The sequence below is a fragment of the Columba livia genome, chromosome 14 (assembly GCF_036013475.1).
Source record: "Columba livia isolate bColLiv1 breed racing homer chromosome 14, bColLiv1.pat.W.v2, whole genome shotgun sequence".
Lineage (NCBI taxonomy): Eukaryota > Metazoa > Chordata > Aves > Columbiformes > Columbidae > Columba > Columba livia.
Window position 1 is genome coordinate 2,000,028 of NC_088615.1, and position 25,839 is coordinate 2,025,866.

The 25,839-nt window shown below is 43.0% G+C and overlaps 1 protein-coding gene across 5 annotated transcripts in view; it reads left to right on the plus strand.

Annotated features, from left to right (window-relative positions):
- The first annotated feature begins 687 nt into the window (after positions 1 to 687).
- The window catches only part of CSNK1A1 (casein kinase 1 alpha 1), a 34,756-nt gene continuing 9,604 nt past the window's right edge, over positions 688 to 25,839 (plus strand). For 2 of the 5 annotated variants that reach the window (XM_065029496.1, XM_065029497.1), the window contains exons 1-7: positions 730 to 1,302; positions 2,161 to 2,267; positions 14,602 to 14,728; positions 16,393 to 16,491; positions 18,869 to 18,952; positions 22,205 to 22,344; positions 25,269 to 25,347. In XM_065029496.1, coding sequence (XP_064885568.1) covers positions 1,180 to 1,302; positions 2,161 to 2,267; positions 14,602 to 14,728; positions 16,393 to 16,491; positions 18,869 to 18,952; positions 22,205 to 22,344; positions 25,269 to 25,347 — 759 coding nt within the window. In that variant the 5' untranslated portion in view covers positions 730 to 1,179. Of the gene's footprint in view, positions 1,303 to 2,160; positions 2,268 to 14,601; positions 14,729 to 16,392; positions 16,492 to 18,868; positions 18,953 to 22,204; positions 22,345 to 25,268; positions 25,348 to 25,839 lie in introns of all 5 variants that reach the window. The other 3 variants (XM_065029498.1, XM_065029499.1, XM_065029500.1) reach the window with 2 other exon arrangements.

Genomic DNA, 25,839 nt, shown 5'->3' on the forward strand with positions numbered 1-25,839 from the left:
GGATAAATCAGGCATGGCTGGTCACACAGGGAGGGGCAATGAAACAGGTGTCGTGTGTGCACGGAGCGGGGATGGCACCACCGGGCCCTCAGCCAAGCCCTGCGACCCACCGGGCTGCAGGTACCGCGGGACAAGTTGTCATCAACTCATATACACAACAAGAGCATTACAGTGCGTGCAGAGCAGGGCTGGGGACTCGATAAGGACCCTGACACAGTGCCAGCAGCCCGGCCACGGCCCCACATCGGAGGCGCGACTCGTGCGTCACTGCGCTGGCTCTGATCGGCCTTATCTCCTGTTCCCAGCCACCACCTGGCAGCCAGCCAGGGCGGACACCTGCCTCCCAGGAGCCCCCCGCCACCCGAGGGACTCAGCAGGAGCCCGGCGGTTTGCAGCCCGCCCGCTCGCAGCCGCAACAGCGCCCGGAACAGGCCCGGCCGAGGTGCGGGGCTGGTGCTCCTGCCCCTTTAAGAAACGGGTGAGGGCAAGGACGCTTCTCTCCTGCATCTTCCGCCCGGGGTCGTGTTCCAGCAGTGCGCATGCGCACAGCGAGCAGACGACGAATCTCCAGGCCTGGGGCGGGTGAAAAGCGACGCCGGTCATTGGTTGTGAGGGAGGGCTGTGTGTGCGCATGAGCAGGTGGCTGTTGGAGCCGCCTCCCTGCCACCGCGCAGGCGCTGCAGGACTTGGGGGGGCGGCCTTTCCCTGGCGCATGCGCGCCGGCCGCCCCGCCCCGTTCCCAGCGTGCCCCGCGCGGTGAAGAAGCGGCGGCTGCAGGCTGGGGGCATTTTGTGTCCGCGATAGCAGCGGTTGGGAGACAAGATGGCGGCGGCCGAGTGAGGGACCGGCGGCGGCCGGGACCCAGCGGGCTTCTCCTCTCCCTTCCCCTCCCCTCCCTCCCCCTTTCCTTACCCTCACAGCATCTCAGTGGCTGCCTCTCGTCTTTCTGGAGGGGGCCAAGAGCCGAGCGTCGCCCGGCCGGCGAGCGGGACAGAACAGCGGAGGGGGGCGCCCGCCGGAGGGGCCCGGCTGGAGCTGAGCAGCGGGGACCAGCCTGCCTCGATCTGCCTCTTATTATTCCCTCCCCTGGCCCTTTCCCCTTCTCCGGGGCGGCAGTAGAGCCCTCTCTCTCCCCGCGAGCCTCTCAGCGCCCGGAGGGCCCCTCTGCCGCCCTTCGCTATGGCGAGCAGTAGCGGCTCCAAGGCCGAGTTCATTGTCGGAGGCAAATACAAGCTGGTGCGGAAGATCGGGTCGGGCTCCTTCGGGGACATCTATCTGGCGATCAACATCACCAACGGAGAGGTAAGGGGCGCCTCGCACTCCCCCACCTACCTGGGCCCGTGGGGCAGGTCCCCTCCGCACCCCGGCGGGAGCCGGAGACCAGCGTCACCTTCCCGGGGCCGGCTGGACGTCTGGTTGTGCCCACCCCACCCGGCCCCCCCGCCTTGTCCCAGGGCATCTCCGCGGGTGGGGATGGAGGTTCGGACCGCGGGGTTGAGGGGCTTGGCGGCACCGAGGGGGTGGCTCTGCCCCTGTGTCCCTCTGTCCCTCCCCACGGCGGAGCCCGCGGGCCTGGGCTCCCCCACGCAGCAGTTGCGCAGGGAGAGGGAACCACCATTGTGGGAAAACACACTTTGTCTTTTGTGAGCGACTGGAGTCGGCCCTCTGCCACCAATCGTCTGTTCCCCTCTCTCTCAGCTGAGGAACGCTTTATCTCATTTTCATCAACAGTAATAGGAACAAAGAAGATCTTCTGTTTCTTCAGCTCTTTTTTTTCTTGGTATCTTCTTTTGGTTGTTTTTTTTTCTTGTGTTTGTTTTTTTTTCTCTTTCTTCCTCTCATGGTTCTGAGCTCTAAAGAAGAAACACCCACGTATGTTCTTCCTCACTTGTATGGATCTGAAGACTTCACATCTCCAGCTCAGTTTCATGACCTGGGATGGATGGATATTTACGTACAAATCATCACGATGTGGATTTTATTTGAAGACTCAGCAGAATGCTGGATGTTGAGCACCGAGAGCTTAAAAAAAATCATATCTCAAAGTGTTTTCAGCAGGGGTGTGTGTGGGATCTGGAAGTGCTGTGCCCCTTCAGCCTCAGTGGCAAGGCTGTGCTTGGTGGACGTTCTGCTCTGACTCCTTGTTCCCTCTCACTGTAGGAAGTTGCTGTAAAGTTGGAGTCTCAGAAGGCCAGACATCCCCAGCTGCTGTATGAAAGCAAACTATACAAGATTCTGCAGGGAGGAGTTGGCATCCCACATATACGGTAGGAATGATTGAAGTATGCCAGTACAGTGATTTTTCTTTAATGTCAGCGTGAGGCAGGACACACCATTAAAAAGAGATTTTTCCGGGAGGGATTTGGCTGTTGGAGGAAAAATAACTCCATTCCAAGCTCTCCAACTAGTTGGGTATCCTGCCCAGCAACCCGTGGTCTCTCCTTCTTCCTATGTACTGTGCTTTGAAAGCGAGATCTTCAGCAGTTCCTGAGCTGTGAGAAATTGTTGTGATTAAAACCAAGTGTGAGGCTGTTTTGCTGAGAGCCGCTGTTGTTGGTGGGGTTGGCAGTTTGGAGGCGGCACTGGAAATGGCTGCTTTCTTTTGTTGCTTTTTTTTTTTTTCTTTTTTTGTTCCAACATGTCTTCCTCCTCTGCTCAGAAAATGGCGGATGGATGTGATTAACCCTCCCCCTTCTCGTGTTGGGACAAGGGACATGCTCCGGCATGTATCTTTTCCTTTCATAGTTATGTGCTGCAACGCTTGAGACTGCAGAGAAGCTCAACCAGGAATGAAATGGCAGCCCCTCTCTGTTACCCGCAACAAATGCGTCACTAGGATTTCCGTACAGTTTAAAGTGCCAAGATTAATCCTTCTCAGTTGCTCATTATGCAGATTCCTTGTTTCATGTTCTGCCTGAAACTTTCGGGAGTGTTTCATAATTTCACAATCTGGAAGAAAATCACTGGTGCAGCAGACTCTAGGAGGAGTTATTTTTCTGGAGGTTATTGAGCTGTTACAGTGGGTTAGTTCCCAACTACTGAATCTGTGCAGCTGAATAGATTAAATGAAACTTCAGGTTTCTTCAGAAAGACTTTGTACAATAAGTTATTTTTTTTTTAAACTTTGTTAACAACTGCCCTTAAACGTTAGTATTTATGTTTGCACTATGGCATAAATGAGTTTTGCTCCTTGAGCCGCAGAAACTACTTCAGTTAGATATGGAGTCAAACTGTGGATTCCATATAATGTTAACCCTTCCCTCACCGTGTTGAATGTGCACCTACATCTATAGTGACCTGTAAGGTGTATTGTGAAGCCATAATGCTGATGTATTCTAGACTACATATTAGTTTTAACAAAACCTAAACCAGGTCTGCGTTTCTGAGGTTAACAGCTCCTTTCCTTCCCCTTTCCCCAAAACCACCACTGGCTGCAGTCCTGAGCATAAGCTGGAGCAGGGGACAGTGTTGCCTTGGCCATCTGTCCTCATTCACTACAGCCTCTTGCAGGAATAGAGTAAAGGTACCTTAATTAAGCAGAGTATTTGGAGCTTAAGCAGAATTGCTTTTGTGGAAATGGATTTAGTCTTTATTTTAGCCTACAGTTTCCCTCTTCAAATGGATGCCCTTATTTCACAACTGAAAGAACAGAAATTGCGGTTTGGGAAGCTATCGCAGTATCGTTATGTGCTAAAACAGGGATAACTGGGAGAACAGCCAAGACAAGTGGATATCAGGCGGTTCATTGCAAAACTGGAAAAGCAGGCATTCTTCAACTCTTGGGGTTTTTTTAAGTAAATGAATATTTGGCGTGATAACAAGGCCTAAGTTGCAAATTTTTCAACTTTTCCATGTAACAGAAGTGAACTACAGTTTGAGTTCTTCGTTTTGGTTAAAATACCCTGTGAGAGCATTTTATTTAAAGCTGAAATACTGGAATGAATCTGCATGTTAAGAAACTTGATTCTAGGTTCAGCTACAGCAGTCATCTTTAAGTTTTCTTTCATCCGTGTTCAGTGTGCTTGTATCTGACTTCGTTTTCTGTATAACCGGTGACTGTGGTTTGGAATTCTCACCACCACGGGGGAGCTACAACCTTGAACACACACTCTGACTTCCCTCGGTACAGCATTACAAAAATCTGAGTAAGAGTGAACATCTGAGGCAATACTCAAACCAACTCAGATTTACTCATAGACTCATGCTAAAGGTGTGTTATTTATTTGATAATGGCAGTGAGTTTTGAGGTTTTTCAATTCCAAGCTCTCGCAAGTTCTTCTTAATTGTTATACAGGATGTTTCAAAAAATTGGATCCAGTTTCAAAGCAGTGTTATTTCATGATGGCAACATGTTATAATTACACAAAAAAATTCAAATGGTTTAATGAGCTATTGAGTTTTAGTAACACTGATGCTCTGTGTGTTCCATGTGCTGTATAGACAACATCGAGATGATAGTTGAATTCAAACGAATGAATTTCAAATTGGGTCCATCTTTTTGAAACACCCTCTAGTATTTTTCTAGGAAAGTGTCTTTACGAAATTTTTGGAAATACCTTTTTTGTCTTCAGAAGCAGCATTAATTTTAAGATGCTGCTCCCAAGTTCTAGGCTTCTGTTAACTAGGCTTCTGTTACTAGTTATTGCTGTATGATATCTGGTGGTGCTTGAAGAAGTCTAAAATTGTATTTTTAATGTTCTTTAGGAGGAAGCTGAGTAGGGCACCCAACACAGTTCTTAGGACAAACATTGGAACAGTGTGTTAAGTAGCAGAATCCATGGTACTCTGAATGTAAAGAGGAGGACTTGGCGCGCCAAGTGAGCCGTATCACTGAGGCGCTTAACAAGGATATGTCCTGAATAGGTGATTACAAAGATTAGGACCAAAGTGATATTACTGTGTGTATTGTTTCAGACAATTCCAGCTTTTCTGTCGTGTTTTTGGCAGCAGCTAAGCTGGGAGAATGTGCGACTTCGTACTTAGGTCACTTTGCATGTGTAATTGATAATGCACGTTCCACCATTGTTTTATAATGGTATGCTGTCAAGTTGGAATAAGCTGTTCTTGGCTCGGTATGTTTAGAGGGATGAATCAAGTTGAAGGAAAATCTTTTGCTACGTTTGTTAAAATTTCTGTAATGTGAGACCTTTAAACAGCAGCAGCATGAACAGTGCGTTTGAGTGAAAAAATGAGGAATCATTCTAAGCTTTTCCCATTGCAGTGCTGTCTAAGCTGGGCTCAGCACTGTTTCCATCTCAGTGCTACACATCTGGGGAACAGAGACACAAAACCTTGCGTTCCTCGTGGAAAAATGTGGGACTTCTCTGGTTTTCTTTTACTTAAGCAAGGCAGTGGCCAAGATCAGCTTACTTCGATGTTGCATGACGTGGCTTTGCCTTTCAAAGCCGGCTGCTGTGGTTCTTTGACTCACAGAGCTGAAATAATAGGTGAGGTATGGATTGCTGGTTCGTTTTGGGTACCTGCTCTTAGAACTGAATTCTGCCCTTTAGATGTGATTGCAAACTTGGTAATAACAAGACAGCATATCTGGAGTGTCACTTAAAAAAAATAATTGCTTGGTTCTAGATAATTTTTATAGCCTTTACATTGATTTGATGGCTTTTCTGGCTGATTGCAAGGAAGCTAATGAGCAAAATCTCAGTTTTGGAGATAATTTTTAAATGTTGCTTCTGTGGGATCAGCTGCAAGCTTTGCTTGTCCTGGAGGGTGAACGAGGGGCCTTGGGAGCTCCCACTGCAACAGAACGCGTTATTTGCACATAAAATAGCAAAAATAGAGATTGGAATGTCTTTATCTTAATATTCTAAACCGTTTTGGATTTGTAAGTCTTTGACTTTGCTGCTTATTTTTGTTTCCTGGAGGAGCAGCAAAGTTTCTGAACTTGTCCCTGGAGTTTCACAGAACTTTGTATAAATACTCTACAGACTTGAAGCTGTGGTATGTTCGTGGTGCACAAACTTTGGTTAATTATCACCTTAATTTTTCACAAAAGCCTCTTGAACCAAGCTTAACATTCTAACAATCTGATCTGCCTTTAGGACACAACTGTAAAGTCGGCAGTATTCTGCTGGGCCTTTTCCCATTGTTCTCAGCCATCAGCTGTCTTTCTCTTTTTCAGCGGTGAAGCATTTTTAGCTGTAATCTTGTTAACTGGGCACTGATCCTGTTAGTTTGGACTGTCTGCCTTTGTTCCCAAATCCTTGGTCCGGGCTTGGAGGAAAGCAGCAGAGCGTGTTTGGTGACTTTTGTATGTTGGGCTGTTCATAGTGTAACGCTGTTAGACAAAAACAATTGTTTGAATAATCTGTGAGAGCCCTTCTTAATTTTTGCCATTTATGGTGTTTATCAACCATTTTTCCTATTATTTATGAATACCGCCTTTAGGTACTTTCAGATGTACCTTTGAAAGAAAAACAAGCTTTGGATTTTTCTCCTGACAATATCATGGGATAACTTAGTTTTGGTATCAGTTTCAAATGGAAAACAGCTATGCTGTGGCTGTTGGTGCATTGTAAGTGGGACACTTCAGAGCAGGAAGAGTCTAAGAAATGTGAAACAGATACTGCGTGAATTCTTCTGTGGGCCGGGCTGATGAACACTGTGCAGCATGTGAGGCTGATGAAGGTGATATTTAACTGTAGTGATCTGTAGCTGCTGACTTAGCATTTTTTTGCAATGTTCTCTTGCAAACTGGACAAGTAAATCTTCACATTTCTGAACTTTTCAATGGAGTAAGTTCTTGCAAAATATTTTGATGTTGAGAAATTAAGTATTGCCGCCCGTGTATCGCTATGCAATCTGCTAAATAGTGAAGCATACTAAAATGTTCTGAAAAAAAAAAAATCTATAAAAGCATGTACAATTTTTGTTGTTTTGGTTGCTTACTGCAGATTTTTCCTTGAGCACTTCAATTTTTTATCTCTAAGCAGTGCTTAATCTGTAAATTCACCTCTCAAACACCATTTTAAACTGTTTTCTCTATAATTTCCTGCAGCTTAGGGGGAAAAGTGGGGGGGGGGGTGGGCAAACCAACCAACCAAAACCCTAAAAACAGATAAACAAAACACACTGGAAAAAATACCCACAAAACCCACATGCAAAAGCATCCCCCCCCCCCCCCAGTGCTCCCTTCAACTACACAAATAAAGTAAAACAAAGACCCAAACCTAGGACTAGTAGTCAGATAAGCCTAAGTTCTTGTCTTCAGTGGTAGGACTGGTACTTTCATCTAGGTCTGCAAGTAATTAGGAGGAAGGTTCTAGCAATAGAGCCTCCTATTAATTAATCTTGTGTTACTACTTAAGGCAGTGTGCTGAAGGGCAGAACCACTGCAGTAGAAAAGAAGTGGTCTCTTGTTCTGGGAGCTCAAAGTACAATTAAAAGCTAGTCTTTTAAATTAGTGCCTAGAGTTTTTCTACTGAGAGAATGAATGTCTTTGAACAAAATCTATTTCATGTTTTATAGCAATCTAAACTTCTGTCCTAACTGGGCTTTGTGGGCTCCTTAGAGGCGTGCAAGAAAGACCACAGTTTGAAAACAAAGGAAGCTGTCCCTTTTTCATTTGGTTTCTCCTTGCCTTTCTCAGCCCTTGCGGAAGGATCTGCTAAAGGGTGCAGGTTCAGTGTTACTCTTATTTGGACCAGGTGAGCAGCAGAGGTGTAAAACCACTGAAACACTCTTTTCATTGGGAACGTTTCCTGTACCTGCTGTGGGTTAATGACTCACCCTCTCAGCTGAACTGAACATTCTGACTTTTATGGTTGAAACTTGACTTATGTTCCTGCCATTTCCTCCCAGGTGTTAATGAACCTCACTGAACAGCGAGTCGCCTACATGGAAGTGTGCTTGCAACATAACACAAGGCAGATGAAATGACCCTATTGCTTAGGAGATGAGTTGCACTGGCTTCACGTATTCGTATTTCTCTCATAACTGTACAAAAAACTGATACTGAATTTTATTTATAGTCTGTCTAACTTCATAGAGTAGGGTGTTCATTGCTGTTTCTTTATTTAGTACTTGGATGGCCTAATTCATGCTCACCATGGCAACTAATGTTGGATGACATCTGCTAAATATTCTACTTCAGTATTTCAGTCATGCCATATTATGGTTAAGTTCATTTGTATTACTCCTAGCTGGCTAACAGTTAAGAAGTGCTTTTCCAGCTTCAGGGGAGAAAAACTAGAAATATAAAATATATGGCAATTTAGACATGAATCTTGTAAGAATAGATTGACATTTTTATATATGTTGCTTCAATATACCTCAAGATTCAATTTAGTTTATTTTCACAGGCAGAATATACTTGCCAGTTTGTCTGAAACATCATTTGTCAGGAGATGTCTGTCCTGCGAAGCCCAGAACATGGGACCAGAAGGGACCACTTTGCTCCACATCCAGCACAACATCCTGTTTTTCCTGTGAATGGGTCAGGTGCAGCGTTCAGACTTTCTGGGCTGGCTCGGCAGTGCTCATGATTCACTCATTGGCGAGAGCGAGTCAGCTGCCGTGCCTAAAGAGAAACGCTTCTGCCCACAGGCAGGCAGCTCCCATTTCTTTCTCTTTTTTTTTAATAACTTTTTTGCTACTTCAGCCCTCCCGTACCTCTAAATAGTTGAATCACTCTGCAGCTGCCTTGGTGAGCTGTTTGAATATGTGATTACAGAGTTTGCCACCTTGAAGTTTCTTTTCTGTCCCTGTTGTGATTTGAATTTCCTTTCCTGAATGTTGGTGACAAGGCTCGCACGTCAGTGCCGTAAGCATTGATACCGATTGCTTCACAGTTCCTGTGGAGAATACCTGTACTTTTACTGGTTAGGATTGCATACTGTTCTTCAGTGATTCCTGATATTAGAGCTATATGATTACAGGGAGGTCTGTGTTTTCTCCTTAGTCACATCATCTGACTAATGCTTAGTTCAGAGACTTTTGTACAGATGACTTAGTGCTTGCAGAAATGGCATACAGTGTCAGAGTGTTCATCAGTTCAGTGTCATTTGGTTTGCTGTGGGATGTCTGAATCCTCTGTGTTCATGAGGCCTCCCAGACTTGCAGGTTCACCCTCATGTCTGCTGACTCATCAAACTTACTAATAAGGTGATCTCAGGTAATTCTAGTGCTAAGTTCTTTTCCAGATTGCTTGTTGACTATACACTTCTTTTTTTAATAGCTTTTTTGTCCACCTTAGTTCTTCTGACCATCTCCATTTTTGTCAAGTAGACTCTTCTGCTTGATGTTGAAAGCCCAAATGCTGGAAAACTAATTGCACAGGACTAGACAGAGTAATCATAAGGTCAAATACTATGAATTATGAAAGTGCCAAAAGTTTATGTGATGTCAAAGAAGTCCAAATTGACTTTTTTTTTTTTTAATGTGGCTATAAAGGTTTCTGGAAGTCTAAAGGTTTAACTGCTCAAGTCTTGTCACAGAAGCCTTGTCCTTCCTTGCAGTGAGGCGCCAGGAGATATTTTCTGTGTGTGTAACAAAAGCAGGACCTTGTGCAATGCCACATTGCCCCACTGGAACATCAGTGATCATGTTGAGAGAAGCCTGTAGTGGAGGACAGGTTACCTGACGAAGCAGGTGTTGATTGAGGAGAGCTTCTATTCAGCTGGAACAAAATAGTCTTGTGCCAGTCGCTCTGGTAGTAGCAGCATTTCTTGGGACACTGAGCTGATGTTCTGGTTGTGTATCGAATAAGCTGTAGACACAATGACATGCTGTTGTGCTAATGGTGACAGTGTCTTTGCTGCCTTCGTAGTTTCAGAATGCATGGGATTTGGGGTTTCTTTACCAGTGATTAACATATGTACAGTTATTCAGTAAATTAATTAATCTTGATCTGAACTTGAGATTTTGTGTTTTCTGAGTCTTTTTGTTCAGCAGTTGACCAGCTCACACAGCTTTGATAATTGTGCTGCTTTTGTTACCTTGTTGTAAGTGCCAGTATAAGGGAGATCTACTAAAGTTGTGTAAGCAGTACAGTAGTCTGAAAGCGTAATTTCAGTTTCACAGGCTGTGTCTGAATTCCGTTAGCCCTTCACTTACCTCTGTTTGCTAACTGGCCTGCCTCAATCTGAGCCTTGCAAAGGAAAATTCACAAGATGTGAAGAGAATGTTCTAGTAACCACATGAAATGTTTCTCAGTTAAAAAAACTCCCAAGCTATTAACAAAGGTTTTCTTGAATGTTTCTTTTGTTATTGACATTATTTATAAAATAAGCAGTTGCTGAAATAGACATCATACAATTTTTGAAAGATACAGCTCTGAAAACAGAAATGTAAGCTTGGGTAGATCTGACTACAATATGTGTTACCAAGAGCTAGATGTGCATCAGCTGCTCGCTTGCTTGTCTCAAGGTTAGTCAAGGGAATTAATAAACACACCCCACATGAGTTCAAGTAAACATTCACTTGTCGTGTGATCTGACATCGTACCCTCTTTACTGTATGGGATTTGGAAACCAAACACTGCCAGACCTCTGTGTCCTGTGACTTAGTTCAGCAGAGAGCTGCAAATATTGAAACTCAAGATGTTAGTGTTTCAGCTGGGTGCACGTACTGGGGCAGCACGTCGGGCTGCTGGACCACGTGATTTGGAAATGGGGTGACGCAGTGAGTCTCGGTCTTTCAGATTAGACCAGTCGCGGAAGTCAAGTTAAGGTCACTGTTCAATCTTTAACCGTGCTTTGATGGAAAGCTTCATAAAGGATATTTACTGTATTCTAACTGATATGTAGGCATTTGATCTGCCGTTTGAAACGGATGAGGCAAGGCAGAGTGACAAAGCGTTTTCATGCATGTGTGAGCTGGGGTGCACTCTGCAGCTTGAATATGGACCTTGGTTCTTAACAACTGCATCAGGTGTGGCACTGTTACCCTGTCTGCTCAAGGATAACTCTTAGCTCTTCATGGCAACTTCGTCCTGTTAATGTAGAAATGGACCTGTGCTACAGAATCAAATTTCTCTATTTAGGAAATATGTCCTAGTGGAACATACAGCACCCTGGGAGTGAATTAAAGGAATAGAATTTTCCTAGTCTAGTAATTTAGCTTTTCTTTTTGAAATAATACATTGGGTATAACTACATGCAGAGTCATTACCTGCCCAAAGTGAACTGTCAAGTGGTTAAATCTCTTCCTCCTACTTTGCAGTCTTCTCAAACTCTTCCTGCTTAAAATGTATTGCTGCTGTTGTTTCCTCAGCTTTAGTATGAGAAAGAGTGCTTCCATGGAGCTCTGGCAGAGGTGGGACAGTTCTGAGACGCAAGTGTCGTCTAATAGTTGCCTGGGGCTTTGTATGGATCATTCCTTCGTATTAGTAGTTCACTCCAAATTGTATGGCTGATGCAGTATTAAATTTATGAAGATTTCTCTTGAATACTCTAGCCTTTTTCTTTTTGGTATTGTGCTCAGTTTGTTGCCATAATGTTTTGCACTTCAGCCCAGCAGTGTTAAAACTTGCATGCCAAGTGCTCTAAATTTGTGCTTATCCAGAGTATGCACTTACATGCTCTCTTACAGTGATTATGTGAATATTGGACTAAGGAATGCTTGCCAAGGTCTTTGGTGTGATAATATCCAAGGTTTCCTAAGAAGAGCCAAGGCTTCTAACACCTTTACTCAGAGCTGCCAGTAGTAGCAGCAGCTACTAGACTTTGAATGGACATGATGTAGCTGTACTTATTAATCCCACTTTTTCCCTGGCAGTGTTCCAAGGGAAATGAAAACTTACTTGCAGTGTTAGCAAAGTAAATAAAGCACCAAGTGATTGCAAAGCCTAGCACAAGTTCTCTTGCCAGTGGTGAAATGGAGTAGTCTTCTAAGAGGAATTACAGGCATGTGCACATGAAAACAAAGTGTTAAGAGGTCTCCTCTCATTTCTTTGTCTTGCAGAGTTGACTCTGCTTTCCACCAGTGCAAAATGGTCAGGAGATTAACATTTTCTTGTGCATATGTAGAAGTAGGCCAAATGGAGATTGTGCAATCAACCTGAATTACCGCACTTACTGAGCAGAGAGGTCCCTGTAGAGGAGCAAAATGCTTTTAAAAATATAACTCCCAGGGTACGCTTCCTTTTCATCAACTTCGCTTTTTTCTGTGATGTTGTAACTAAATTTTTGTAGCTGAGTTGAAGGTTGATCTCTGATCCTTTTGCCTCGTACTGCAGTCCCCTGGGCACTGAACCGTTACTGTGCTGAACAATTACACTCAGCACCTGAATGGGGCTTCCATTTCTTGAAGATGATCGTATTTTATCTAGATCTTGCTTTACTCCTTAGAATGCTTCAGTCCAGCTTATTCTTTAGACTTTTTCACAGCAATCCTCAATTTCACGTGACAATAACCAGGCAGGTCATTTGGTCCAGTTTGTAACTCTGGATGACCATAGCGATTTGTTTTCAGCTGTGACCTGTGTAGTTGTTTTTAGAGCCTTGTCAAAGCCATTTGTGTGGGTGACTTTGAGAGGAACCAAGGAGTAGATTTACAGGCATAGTCAATAATCCTTGAACTGAAGCTGGTTTGTAGTTGAATAGAAACTGTTCTCAACAGTATCTCGTTTTGACTCTTTCCTGATCTCTGCATTGCGTTTTTTAAATACTCCTTGTGGTTGCTCTTGCTGTTGAAATGAGCTCCTTAAAAGGGCAGAACTATAAGGCAGGTCTTTTCAGAATGCATACGTTGCACAGCTTGGTGTCAGGTTGCACTGAGAATATTAACCCTTTCATAAATTGCAGACTTTACCAAATGATACCATCAACATACTTTCCCAGTTGAGTTACTTGGAAGGGTTTTTTTGGGGTGGTGTTGTGTATCGTAGTACATTCTATTAATTTTTAGAGGGCAAAACTGCTAAATAGTGCTTACAGTACCGCTATGATCATTAACACGTTGGAGTACAGCTGTTTTGTAGACATCTCACTTGAATGACTGCTCTCAAAATACATATTTTCTCCATCCACTCATGATGTAGGGAATCAGTAAAGGTGCTTGACTGACCTGTAAAATAATGACTGATCCACAGTCCTTATATAACTTTGTAATGCATCGTTAGGGACTTGATAGACGTGCATGGTTTCTACTAGAATCCCAGCAGTAGGAAGGTACAGGCCAGTAGTTCCTGAAACAAATCCAAATACCAAATCTTTTCTCTGTGGTTTTGTAAACACTTTACTACCCTGGCTAAGCTTGGAATCCCGTGAGTACCAAGGAATTTGTCGGCATTATCAGTGGTAACTATTTTCCAGACAACGATGCATTAGTCTCCTGGAGACATTGCCTAAAGTGGAAATAAAATGTCTATAGAAGTTTTTAAACCCCAGGTACGACTGTGTTTGAGCTGATTTTTGATTTTTATTACTTTAATCTGCATTCTCTTATTATGGGATATACTCTTGGTGTATCTTGTCTGTACCACTGTTGTTGGAAACTTCGAGACTCTTCCAGAGAGAACTGTCAGTGCCTTGTACATTGACTGCTGGTACTGGGTCTTTGCTGGGCACTCAAGTCCTTACAGCAAAGGCAAAACACAGCCTTCTGATCCATATGGTGTTGGATCTGTACAGTGATGTACCAGAACTCAGCACAACTTCACAGTGTTTCACACATTCCTGTCACTTAACTGTAGGTACCTGCAATGTGCAGAGGACTGTAGAGAAGAATATTTGTGTCCCTTCAGTGCCAATTTAAAGTATGGAAATTCACAGCTGAGATGTGCAGAAGTGAAGGGTGTGAGTCCGGGTCCCAGGCAGCTTAGGTGGTGCAACACTCCTGCCCCAGCTGCAGAAAACATGAAGCAATACTGTGATAGAAACGGTAGCTGTGGATTGGAAGGTAAAATATGCATGGGAGGCCTTATGCTTGTTCTCACAGTGTTGGTAACATTCATTTTTTTTGCACCAGATAGATGTATCAGACACTTAAAAGGTGGTTTTCACGGTCTGTTTGGCTGCAACCGATATATTACTAGATCTGTATTTTTGCTTTTATTACACTTAAGTATTGTTCGCTTCGTGATGTTGAAAACCTGCTAAAGAACCTTTATCATCTGCTTAAACCGGTAGAACTTGGTTGCCATTTGTTAAATTTGGATGAATGAACAGAGAGGTAGTATAGTACGTGAGTTAACTACATGAGCTGCTTTAGTCTGTTGCAGGGAAGTCATAGTTGAAAACAAAGGTTAAAGCACTCTAAGATGTTTCTGTGATGTTCAATAACACAGGAAGCATTGATAGGATTCCAAGGTGTCCTGCAGGTGGGTTTCGGTTCAGACTCGGTACAGTGATGTGTAATGGCTTTGGTTGCATTTTGATTTTGATGTTCAGTATTTCAGTTGCTACTAAAGTGTTTCCTCTTAATGGAAAATCAAATGCGTTCACGTGCACTTGCCAGCTTGTGTATTCTGCTTTGTCTTCAGACTTTGTTTCCAGGAAAAATAAGGCACTCCCAGCCATAGTTTTCAGTTACCTTTCAAGATTGAACATTAGCCAGCAATATGCCCCTGCAGTCAAGAGGGCTAATGGTATCCTGAGCCGCATTAGGATTCCTGCTAACGCTGGGCAATTTTCTTTGTTGCAGGTGGTATGGTCAAGAAAAGGACTACAACGTTCTAGTTATGGATCTTCTTGGTCCCAGCCTTGAAGACCTATTCAACTTCTGTTCTCGCAGGTTTACGATGAAAACAGTACTTATGTTAGCAGACCAGGTACGTACAGACCTTACAGTGAGGAAGTTAAAAACCTTAAAGTATTTAGTGCAACATGGTTCTCTTTAAGTGGGTTAAAGCACTTGTTATACAATGTTGTATAGAGCTAATTGAACAGTTACTAGAGGAATTGAAGACATGGTGCCATAGGAAATGAATGTAGCGGGAGGGCAGTCCAGATACCAGCTCCTTGATTCTGCAGATCTAACAAGTGCAACTTTAATCAATTATCAACACTAATATGGGTGGATTAACTCCTGCTATCAGCCATGGGTGTGGTATTAGAAGGTCCGGAGAAGTCTCCAGTTATGGGTGATCTGATTTAAAGGAAACCTGTTATACATTGGCCAGCTCGCTATGCATTCACAGCCTCCTGTGACAACTAGTACCAGACCATGAGCTAATAAATGTGATTTTGGTGGTTGTGGCCCTTGAAGACAGTTCTTAAAGCTGTTAGTGGAGATAACACACTACTGTAATCAAGGCTTATCAAGCTGAGGTCTGTTAAGTCTTTTTCTAGCAACTGATATTTTTTTCGACTTGGTCCTGAGAGTACAGCATTGCAAACAGCCAGCTCTGTTCTTGCTATTTAATAAATATCTTGATTGTGCTGTGCTGTCTTCAGCTACTTGCAAGGCAATAAGGGTTTCTCAAGTTGAATTTTCAATGGCAGTTTAAATTTCATCTGATATTACGTCATTGATGTTAGTACCAAGTTGTCACTTGGCCAGCCGCTCGTAGAGTCCCAGGCTCTTGGCCAAGGAAGCTCATGGCGTTTGTTTGGAGACAAGGTCAGCTGCCCCATTCTGGCTGCCCATAGCGAGCGCAGCGCTTGCTTTCGAGAGCCGTTAGCTGGAGTCTGGGTGTTCCAGCATCGCTGGGAAATCTGTGAGGCTTTCCTGCAATATTGCTTTGGATGATAAACACTAACTAGTTATCATCTGAGAAACGTACATGGCATGTATGTCAGTGCATGGAAACTGGCTTGGAAGTCACAGTCCAGTAGAACAGCTGTCACGAGTATGATGTAAGAATTCAACTCCCGAAAGGCTGCATGAAGAGTGTTTTAGTCTCTGGAAAGCTGTATCGTATAAATGCGTGTGCTGTGATCTCACGCACAGGAAGTCACGTGGTTGTATGTGACAATACAGATGTGCCAGACTTGCTCTGCGCGTCATTGCTGACTGTGATTGCTGGATCACAATAGCTTGGAAGTGATAGTACGGGCCACAGTCAAGTTGTTACTTGCTCCCTGCAAACTGTTACCTGGAAAAGTGACACTTGATAATGAATGAATAACAGGGATGGGGGAGGGAGTGAGTTTTAAAGTTCTGTTGTGATAGGTACAGCGAACGTTTGTTTGAAGCAAGGAAAAGAAATTGCTCTTTAATGGGACACTATAGTTAAAACATTAATATCTGGGAAATTGTTTCAGGTATTTAATTTGCCATTTCCTGAGGACGGTTATGGAATTTTAACATATAAGAAAGATTTATTTGAACAGCATAAAAAGAAGCCCTTGGTTTTCATTAAGCGAATGTAGAAACTTAAGTTGCGGAGGAAAAGAACACTAAAAATTCCTGCTTTCATTGTAGGTTTAAGTGAATTGTGTTGCTCTTGTTGAAATCTTACTTGTTTTGCTGTTGCTTTTTTTTTTTTTACAGATGATCAGTAGAATTGAATATGTGCACACAAAGAATTTTATACACAGAGACATTAAACCAGATAACTTCCTAATGGGTATTGGGCGTCACTGTAATAAGGTTAGTCGAATGCTCTTTGTCTAAAAGATCCATAGGGAATGGCTATGTTACTTGGTTGAAGCTGCACAACCTTTTTAAAACTCATTGCTGAAACTGTGTTGTTTTGGATGCTAAACCCTGATTGTTTGATGGGAGAACTTGCATTTCTAAGTGTCCACTTCTAAATGCAGTGGCACACATGGGGGTCTCTGACCCACCCCGCCAGATGCACTTGATTGCAAGATGATTTTCAGGCTTGCTACAAGATCATAAACCAACCCTAGAGAACACTTTGCTACTTTTCTCAGTAATGGAGTTTCATTATCAAGAATTGTTGTAATAGCGTTTTTTCCATCAATGGTAAAGTCAAACTTATCTTTGGATTTGGGGCTGACATCCTGGGATGAAAAGGATTTGTGCCAATGTGGGAGCTCCTGACCTACCAGTCATCAGGGCATTAAACCTCGCGATGACTGGTAAAGAGAACTCTGCAGCCATGAGAGCCGTGGATACAGCTGATAGCCAACATGGAGATCAGTTGCCTTTCTAAATAAAGGAATTCATGTAAACATGCTGATAGAAAACTTGAATAGAGTACTTGAATATGTTGTACAACAAAAAACTGTTTTCAGTTTACTTTGTGGGGAAAAAAAAAGGAAGGTGGGGGGGTTGGGCTGAGGTGGTTGCACTTGTTTGGGTGGGTAAACATAGTCAGAAGTGCATGTTTCCCGTTGAAAGCCTTATATAGAAGAAAACTTAAATTTTATTTTTAGTTCTCTTGAGTGAAATATGCTTAATCCTGCAATTTGTATGTCGAGCTCGGGCAGACAGGCAGCATTGGCAATGCATTAAGCATGCTACTTAATAGAAATTAACTTCAGGACAAATGTATTGTGATCAAGCTGTTTATTGGAAGCAAGATTCCCACTTATCTTCTCGATATGCCATCAGAGAATGTCTCATCTCTTTAGGCACCACTAGCGTTCAAAATGTTTACCTTTGTTTGCCTGTATGAATGCCAACTTCAGGGCCATGAACGTTAGCGGGGGAAGCTGGACCGCCGTGAGATAGCGGCTGTTGCGTGAAGAGGTGCAGCGCACTGACCGTTCAGATCCAACCCCTGCACAGCTCGTCCGTGCAGCGGAGGGGCCGTCTCTGTGATCCTGTCGCTGTTCAACTCTGTGTTCCCAAGTTTCACACTTTGCCTCTGTAGAGCTCTATTTTTCTCTGCTGTGTTGAGCAGTTAGGCTCCTTAGTTTCCTGGCATGACTTAACACTATGACTTAAACTTTTATTTTTTTTTCCTAGTTTTAGTTTCTAATTTCCAGTCGTTCTTTTTGGGCCATTTTTCTATACTTTTGCACAGTCATGCTCGCTTGGCATTGCTGCACTCTGTTCATCTTGAGGTGGATTAATGGCCTAGAGAATGCTGCTGTGCTCACTTCAGTGAAGGAACACATTAGATTTGCATCAGCTGAAATGAAAAACAATTGCCTGCAAACCATTGTTTTTTTGCCCCATTAGTTAGATTAGTTAGGGCGCCACACAATGCTGTGGTGGCAAACACTGTGGGCGTGGGCTTGGGTACTGGTGCAGGGGTCTAGAGATGAGGGAGGTAGTTTTTGGCAAAAGTACAAATCAGTAACAAGATGGGAATGGTTTGCTTCAGTTTAGAAGCAAGTGCTTTGTCTGGGGAACACTCACCACCATACAGTATTTACTTTGTTTTGTTTTGTAACTAAGTGTAGTTTGGGGTTTTTTAGAGATGACTATACACAGTTTAAAGAAGATCAGCCACAAAGACTAGAATAGCATGGTAATCTTGTTCCAGTAGCTTCCTGTCAGTTATATTAAAAATTAAAAAAAAGAATTGATTTTTTTCAAATTTTAATTTGGTGATTGGGAGAAATTTTGCTCCCACCTTAAAAGATGAATTTTCAGCTCTGCTAGAAATAAGCCCTGCATGCTTATGAAAGTAAACTTTAAGGTGACTAAATGCCTTCTACCTCTTCCTTACTGAAGATTTACTTTTTCTAAACATCTTTTGGGGGAAGGGCAGTTTGTGAAACCAAAGGATGGTTTTGTAAGCAAAACTTCCATTTCCTTTTTTAATAGAGCCAAATGTCACCATTGCTATCCGTGGTCAAGGCAGTGTCATTTTGGAGCGGCTCACACTTGAAATTTACCTGGTCACATCTTCCAAATTTTCTGCTTGGAGAAAAAAACCAATAAAAATACAAAGATAATTTTTTGAAAACTACAGTGCTTGGTGGAAGAAGGATGGCATTTGGCTACCCTGTTCTTTCTTGAGCGCCTCGGTGTTGCCTGTCTGCGCCGGCCAATGTTGCGTTGTAAGCAATACTGTTTGATGCACTGCCACCCTCTATTGTTTGTTCAGTGTTTAGAATCTCCAGTGGGGAAGAGGAAAAGAAGCATGACTGTTAGTACTTCTCAGGACCCATCTTTCTCAGGATTAAACCAGGTCTGAACTGTCTCCTATTCCAACCTCAACCCCGAATTCATGTGCTTTATTTTTGTTTTGTTATTTTTATTTTAATTTTTTTTTCTGGAGAATGTAGACCTTGCAAAAGCACCTCTTATGTTGGCATTATTCAGACATACTTGGCAAACATGTAACATTACTAAGATGTTTCCCTGTGGCGCTTGTTTAAATTGCGGAATTATTTCTAAACTTTATTAAAAAGGGCTAAATGTACATGCTTGGTTTCAGATGCAGAAGCAGGTTTTGTCCTTTCAGACTCAAGGCAATGTGGTGAAGGACGTGTCACCCTAGTGAAACAGCAGAATTCCTGCGCGGGGCTCCCTGCTCGCCCCGGAGGGTTCCTGCGGTGTCTTTGAATGCATGTGGAGCAGTTCTGTTATCGCTTCAGCCAGACTCCTTCCCTTGCCGTTTTTGTTTAAAATCTTTCCAAATGTGTAATGAGGACTCGTATTTTCATCCATTGTGCTTATGAATTGAAATTACTCCCAACAAGCTGTGCCTTGGAGAAGCGTGAGCTTATCTGGTAGTGTTAAATGTAGTACTCCTGACTCGTCAAGAGAAGATGAATTGGAGAGAAATGAAGACATATGCCAGTTCATAGCAGGACAGCTGGAAATTGCTGAATATGAATCATAGCTCAGGAGTTTGGCCATAGAATCAGTCCGTAGCTTTCCACAATGATTGTCTTCACGTATTAAATCCTGGGCAGCCAGCTGCTGTACACAAGCTGACAGGCTTCTCTTGTCTCCTCCTGAAACTTTCTTATCAGTTGGGCAAAGACTTTGATCTGCTTCTCTAGTTGCTCTTGGCAAAAATCTTGCCCTACTTCTCCAGTTTCCTGCTGATTGTGCAACAAACAGAACTAAGGTGGTGTGAGGTTATCTGTGGGAACATATCTGTGTTCCTGCTGGCTGCCATCGCTGTGTTCTGTGCTCATCCAAATCGGGATGTATCTTCCAACTTAACTCTTTGCAAGATGGATTTACTCCTTTGCGAATGGGAAATACAGAACAAGCCTAAGCTAGGAGCAGAGTGAACTTCCCCAGAGAATCAGTGCTGTAAAATAATCATCCAGTTATTTGACTGGTGTAAAAGAGGTTTGTGTTGCTGAATGGATTTTTTTTGTTGAGGTTTTACCCATATCTCTTGAGAGAATGCGGAATTACCTTGTTCAGCTCTAATACAGAGAGCTCTGAGCAGCTGTGGAAAGGGCAGAGCATCATTTACTTTTAGAATTCTTTTGAAGAAAGTAGTTGTACCCATTTGGTGCTAAACAGGGCTAGACACCAGCTATTTATGTATTAGAGACACTTCTAGTGTTAAATGTTTTGGTTAATGAACTGAGAGTTCCTTCATACCATTAATTAGCAGAAAGATCACCAGGATTACAGAAAGCATGTGAAGATATTGAGTTGTTTAAAGTGTTTGTAGCCAAAGATGTGTTGAAAATATTCTGATGGTTACATATAGTGTTTGGATTTCCCTCCTTCTCAAGACACAGTATTTTGCTTCAACTAATGGGCACAGGCCCTGCAGAAGTAGCTATTGCAAACTATACATCAGAGCGCTTTAATCAGAAAAGGGATTGGATCTGAGTTCAGGCATTGCTTCTAGGAAAGCTGCATATGCAGTGTAGCAATCCTGTGGACGCTTTGTACTATCTGCTTTAGGAGTTTAGTATCAAAATTGCCGATTTCCCGGTAGCTGGAGAACATGTCCATGCTCACTAAGTGAAGAACAACCTCTAGTGGTGGCTGTGGTGGGTGCAACAAAGATGAGACCCCCCACATTCCTGAACTACGACCAGTGTCGTTGACGTAAGAACGTGGCTTTACCTGCTCTTGCCCCACGCATTCTGGACTTGGAGAGTGACTTTCACTAGGACAGCACATGTGGAACTGCTCTGCGGTTGCATAGAAATCATGACAAGCCTTCAGCTCAAGGTTTGCTGCTCCAACATTAGTGACTGAAGAGGTTTTTAGCATGGTGGCTTGTTTTGTTTTTCCTGTCTAGACTACTATAGTTAGAAAATCATCTTCAACCAGAATTTGGAAACATACCTACCATGTGATTCAGAGACTTCCAGTCTTTCAGTATCTTTGATATTTCCATATCGAGTGTCACTTTATAATTCACTGCACTTCCAGTGCGGCCCTTTGTTTCAGTCTTGGATGCAGATATAGCTGCATATCAATCCCCGGTACTTTTTTGCATTTAAAGCTGTATCTTCTGTTCTGGAATCACCATTGAGGTGATACTGAATAGATTTTACTGAGAATTTCTTGAACTTTGTCTTCTCTCCATCGTCTCCCCCCCACACCCAAGCTACTTCTGCAGTATTCATTAATCTGTAGGGCTTGTAGTACCTGATCCTGTTGCAATAATCCAGAGCTGGAATCGGGAGCTCAGCCTGATATGTAGATTGAAGACTGATTGCTAGAATTTGAAATGTGCCTTATGTACTTCTGCCTCAGCTTTTTTGCCTAGTCCTGAAATCTTGTCGCAAGAAGGTACTGTCTGGATTAACCTTTGTAGATAGGCTGTCTGTTAGCACACTAATTAGCACGCACTCAGTTGTTGCTAAATACCGAATCATTGAGCAAGCTTGGTCATTAGAAAGCTAAATTGGATTCTGTGTACTAGGCTCTAGCTTCCTGGCTGTATTAATATCAGCAAGTGTGTCACGCTGCTGTGATAGCATTCTGGTAGTCCGAAATGAGCAGATGATTGAAAGCAAGATGCCTTGGTTGCTGTTGAAGGTTTTGGCCTCGTGCTCTGCAGAATGGCCAGTGCTCTTCAGGAGACATAAGGCAGAATACAGAATGTGCATCCTTTGCATTATGTTGCTGAGCTGCCTTTAACTATCTGGATGTGTAAACTCTAGCACGAGGGGTTTTGGGAAGTGTGCTTCCACACAAAGTAGTTTCCTTCCTAAATTGTGCACTGTAGTTATTGAGCTAATGTGATACAAACTACGATAACAACATAATAGTTGTAGATCTAAGATACAGATCAGCACAATCTGATCTATTCCACTGGATTGAACTAATTCACTGTTAAGTTTTTGAACTGGCTAGTTAAAGCTGGTTGTGATTCTGCACTGTTACTCTGCTTCCTCTTAACTGTAGGCTGTCACATTGTGTGGATGTCTTAAAAATGTTAATGCCTCGTGAGAGGTTGGGGATTCCTTGTATTGTATAGAAATATAACCTATTTTCATTTTTCTTTAAGTTATTCCTTATTGACTTTGGTTTGGCCAAAAAGTACCGGGACAACAGGACAAGGCAACACATACCGTACAGAGAAGACAAAAATCTCACTGGCACAGCTCGGTATGCCAGCATCAATGCACATCTCGGCATTGAGCAGAGGTGAGTTCAGGGAGATCAGTGCTGTGCTTTTGGAGGCAGCAAGATGATCTTATTTCTAAGATTCTGATGTGTCTGAACTAATTTAACATGAATAAGTGTATATATCCCTTTACTACTGACTGGCTTGATGAGCAGTTCTGTAGCCAGGAGGAGTATTCCAAAGGTGGTGTCTGTGTCCTGTTTTCTCACTCTGTCTTCAAGTTAGTAAACTATTGTTTATCCTTTTACCTGCAAGCAGGACTTAAAGATCTTCACTCACATTGTGTTTTGGTTTCTGGTATCCACAACCATAGTTGTGGCTCTGTATACATGTACACAGGGGTAGGTGGAGGGTGTATTTGTATTTTTGAGCTTTGCTTAATCAACAAACACGGTTTTATCATCTGGATCAAAAGCATATTGCTGCTGTGGTACCTTAGCAGTGGCCTGGTGGAGATAACACTTGAGGTTGTTTGGGAGAGGGTGTTAGGGACTCACGAGACGTGAAGCCATGTCTCTTCCGTATGCCTGGACGTTGTAATGTATAAGTGCAATAGTGTGGCTTTACCACACGATGCTGAGGTCACTTAGACATAGTTAAAATTGCCGTGTCTGTGCCTCTGACCTTCATTTCAATCCAAATGGGGATGACAGAATTTCTAGCAGTCAGCTTCAACAGAACACGTAACTTAAAAATAGCTGGTGCTTTAAGACGCACTGCGTTCCCTCTGTGCTTTAATTTTATTAAGGTTCCTTAAGTGTATCTTATTGTCTGCCAGTGTCATTACTTAAGCCTACTTGACATGTGGGTCAGGTAGTCAGGTGTCGCTTCTTCAGTAAGTGTGTTTCATGGAACCTAAGCCGTTTGCTTGAGGGAACAGCTGTGCTAGGACCTTACAGTGAGGGAAGGGAACTGCAAATCACTAATGCCTTTGAATTTAGTTGGAGACCTTGTACCATCTCTGCTGGTACTGGGAATTCTGATGTAATTAGAAATGTAGCTTGGTGCATGCTAAAAGCTTTTAAACTGTCGAAATCAAGCCAACAGTGAGACAATGTATTCCTGTAATCAAGAGAAACCAGTCCTGGAGCTATGGCAGAGTACGTCAGCTGGTAGTGCTGTACATCAGCTGGTAGTGCTGTACATCAGCTCGTAGTGCTGTACTCTGACTGTTGCAGAACAGATGTCCCTATACGTAATGACAGCTGTTCTTGGGGAGCTGTTTGCAATGTTACCTGTTTCTTTTTAATGATGGAGAGTATTGTCCTGCTTGCCCAATCCTGAAAATCGCTTCTATCAGTATATCTGTTACAGATTTACAGAATTAAATGTTTCGTACTAAAAAACATGAAATTGAACATTACAACAATGAACGGGACGGAGGATTAGAAACTATTAATCCCTATTATTCTTCTGAATTTAACACTACCTTCTCATAAAATGTAAATTCATGTCATGGCTCCACTTTGGTTCACTGAATCCTGTTGATTATTAAAACCTGAATTAGCAAGTTTTTCAGGCTGGAGTTCATGGTCTTGGTATCATTTTTCATCCTTCTGTCTTTGGCTGTGGTTTCATGTTACAGCTGGGGTGACCTTGGAGCCGGTTGCTGTCAAGGGAACTGAACCAGGCCCTGGGCACAATTAGCGCGTTTTTGCCCTTGCGGTGAAATGGTTTAGGGAGCCAAGCTGATTTTCTTGCAGGAGATCTGCCTGGATGGGTTCCCCAAAGGGCCAGAGAGCTGGAACATGCGTTGAGAGGGTGACAGGTCACTCTGGGGATGATTAGTGGCCACAACATAGAGCATCACGTATGACTTCTTTCCTCTGGTACCAAGATGTGGAGGTAGATCTGTCCAGGTTCTTACAGATGGGTCTCACTTAGAGGGAGCTGGTGTAGGTATAATCCTGTTTGCAGTACTGCTCTCAGCCTTTTACTCCCTTGTGGGGCTGGTAGGTGCATAGTCTATCCTGCCACTGCTTAAGTACTGTTCTTGCACATCTGCCTGGGTGGCAAAGCAGCAGCAATACCTGTTAAGTTCTCTTGATAAGGGAGCTTGGAGGAGAGAAAGAAGTTATTGTTCTGCCTCATGTTAACTAGATGTCAGCTGTAGTCAGAGGAAAAACCCGAGTCTAGCACAGCTGGGGAAAGGTAACTTGGCCAAGAGGAAAAACAGTTGTGGAGCATTTTTTCCACTTCAGTGGACTGTACTAGCCTGAGTAATGATGAAAGCTGCGTGGCAAAGTACAGTGGTGTTTGTGGATCTGGAGCATCTGCAGTACAGGAAACACCGGATGCCTTTTTAGATGAGAGTTTGAGTGCGAATTGTCAGTGAAGTCAGTGGGTAGATGACGGGTTCTCCAGCTGCCTTCAAACAGACTTCTTGTGGGAGGAGAGCAGGGGCACCTCTCTGTGTGCACCTTTCCAAATATTACTTGTCTTTAAAGATCATGGAAACAATTTGGGGGTTTTTAATAGAAGTGAGGGAAGAAAAGTTCTGCCCTTCTGGGGCTAAAGGGTCAATATTGGTCCCAGACTGTGGCTCGGGGAAAAATCTTCCCTAATGAAGTGAAGGCGCATCCTGTATCTCAGTTACAATGTGTTTTGTGCTTCCTGCAGGTAAAACTTTTGTTTCTATGCAAGCTACATAATTAAATGGGCAAGACATTGGAAAACAAAGAAAAGGAAACATTCAAAGTTATGTTTCCCTTGCCTGAAGAAAGAGTAGGATCTGTTCCTGCTTGTAAAGCCTTGTTGCATGTCTGCCAGTGGAAACCTGAACTGCTGGATGGCTTAGCTGTGTTAGAGAGACCTTCTCTTGTACCAATGCTTAGATTTTATAGATTTTATTCCTTTTCTTTTTTTTTTGGAATGCTCACACTATTTAGAATAAAGTGCGAAATGCCCAAATTTGTAATTAATTGTGTTCATTCTCTTTCTCCAGTCGTCGGGATGACATGGAGTCTCTAGGCTATGTATTGATGTACTTCAACAGAACCAGTCTGCCTTGGCAAGGATTAAAGGTAGGTTCTTGTGCTTTTTTCCCCCACCCCTTTTTTATAATGTTTGGTTATGGTGCTTCTGCCTGCTGATCTGGGTATGTGGTGTATATAATGTTTAGCCTCAGTTATACAAAGCAGTTTTTCCCAAGCCATGATATTTATAGGATGTAGAAGAAAGGTTCTTTCTGCTTCTCATGTAGCAGGCAAAATATGTATTGTTTGACTGCCTTAAAATGTATACAGAACAATAGCTTACATCATCTTTGCAAACTGTTATTGTACTGTTGTAGGCTGAGGCCCTCTTTGGGAAATGAAAAATAACATTGTTAGTGGTTTTTGGAAGTACTGCAGAGAGCATGGAAAGAAACTCTCACCTAGCAAGTTCAGCCTTAGTGATATCTCCAGTCCACTTTATAGGATGACTGAATAATTATTAGCTGCAACAGACTTGTTTCGAGTATGGTCGTGTATGGTAGTCAAGTACAACCACGGCAAATACTTATTTCTGTTATA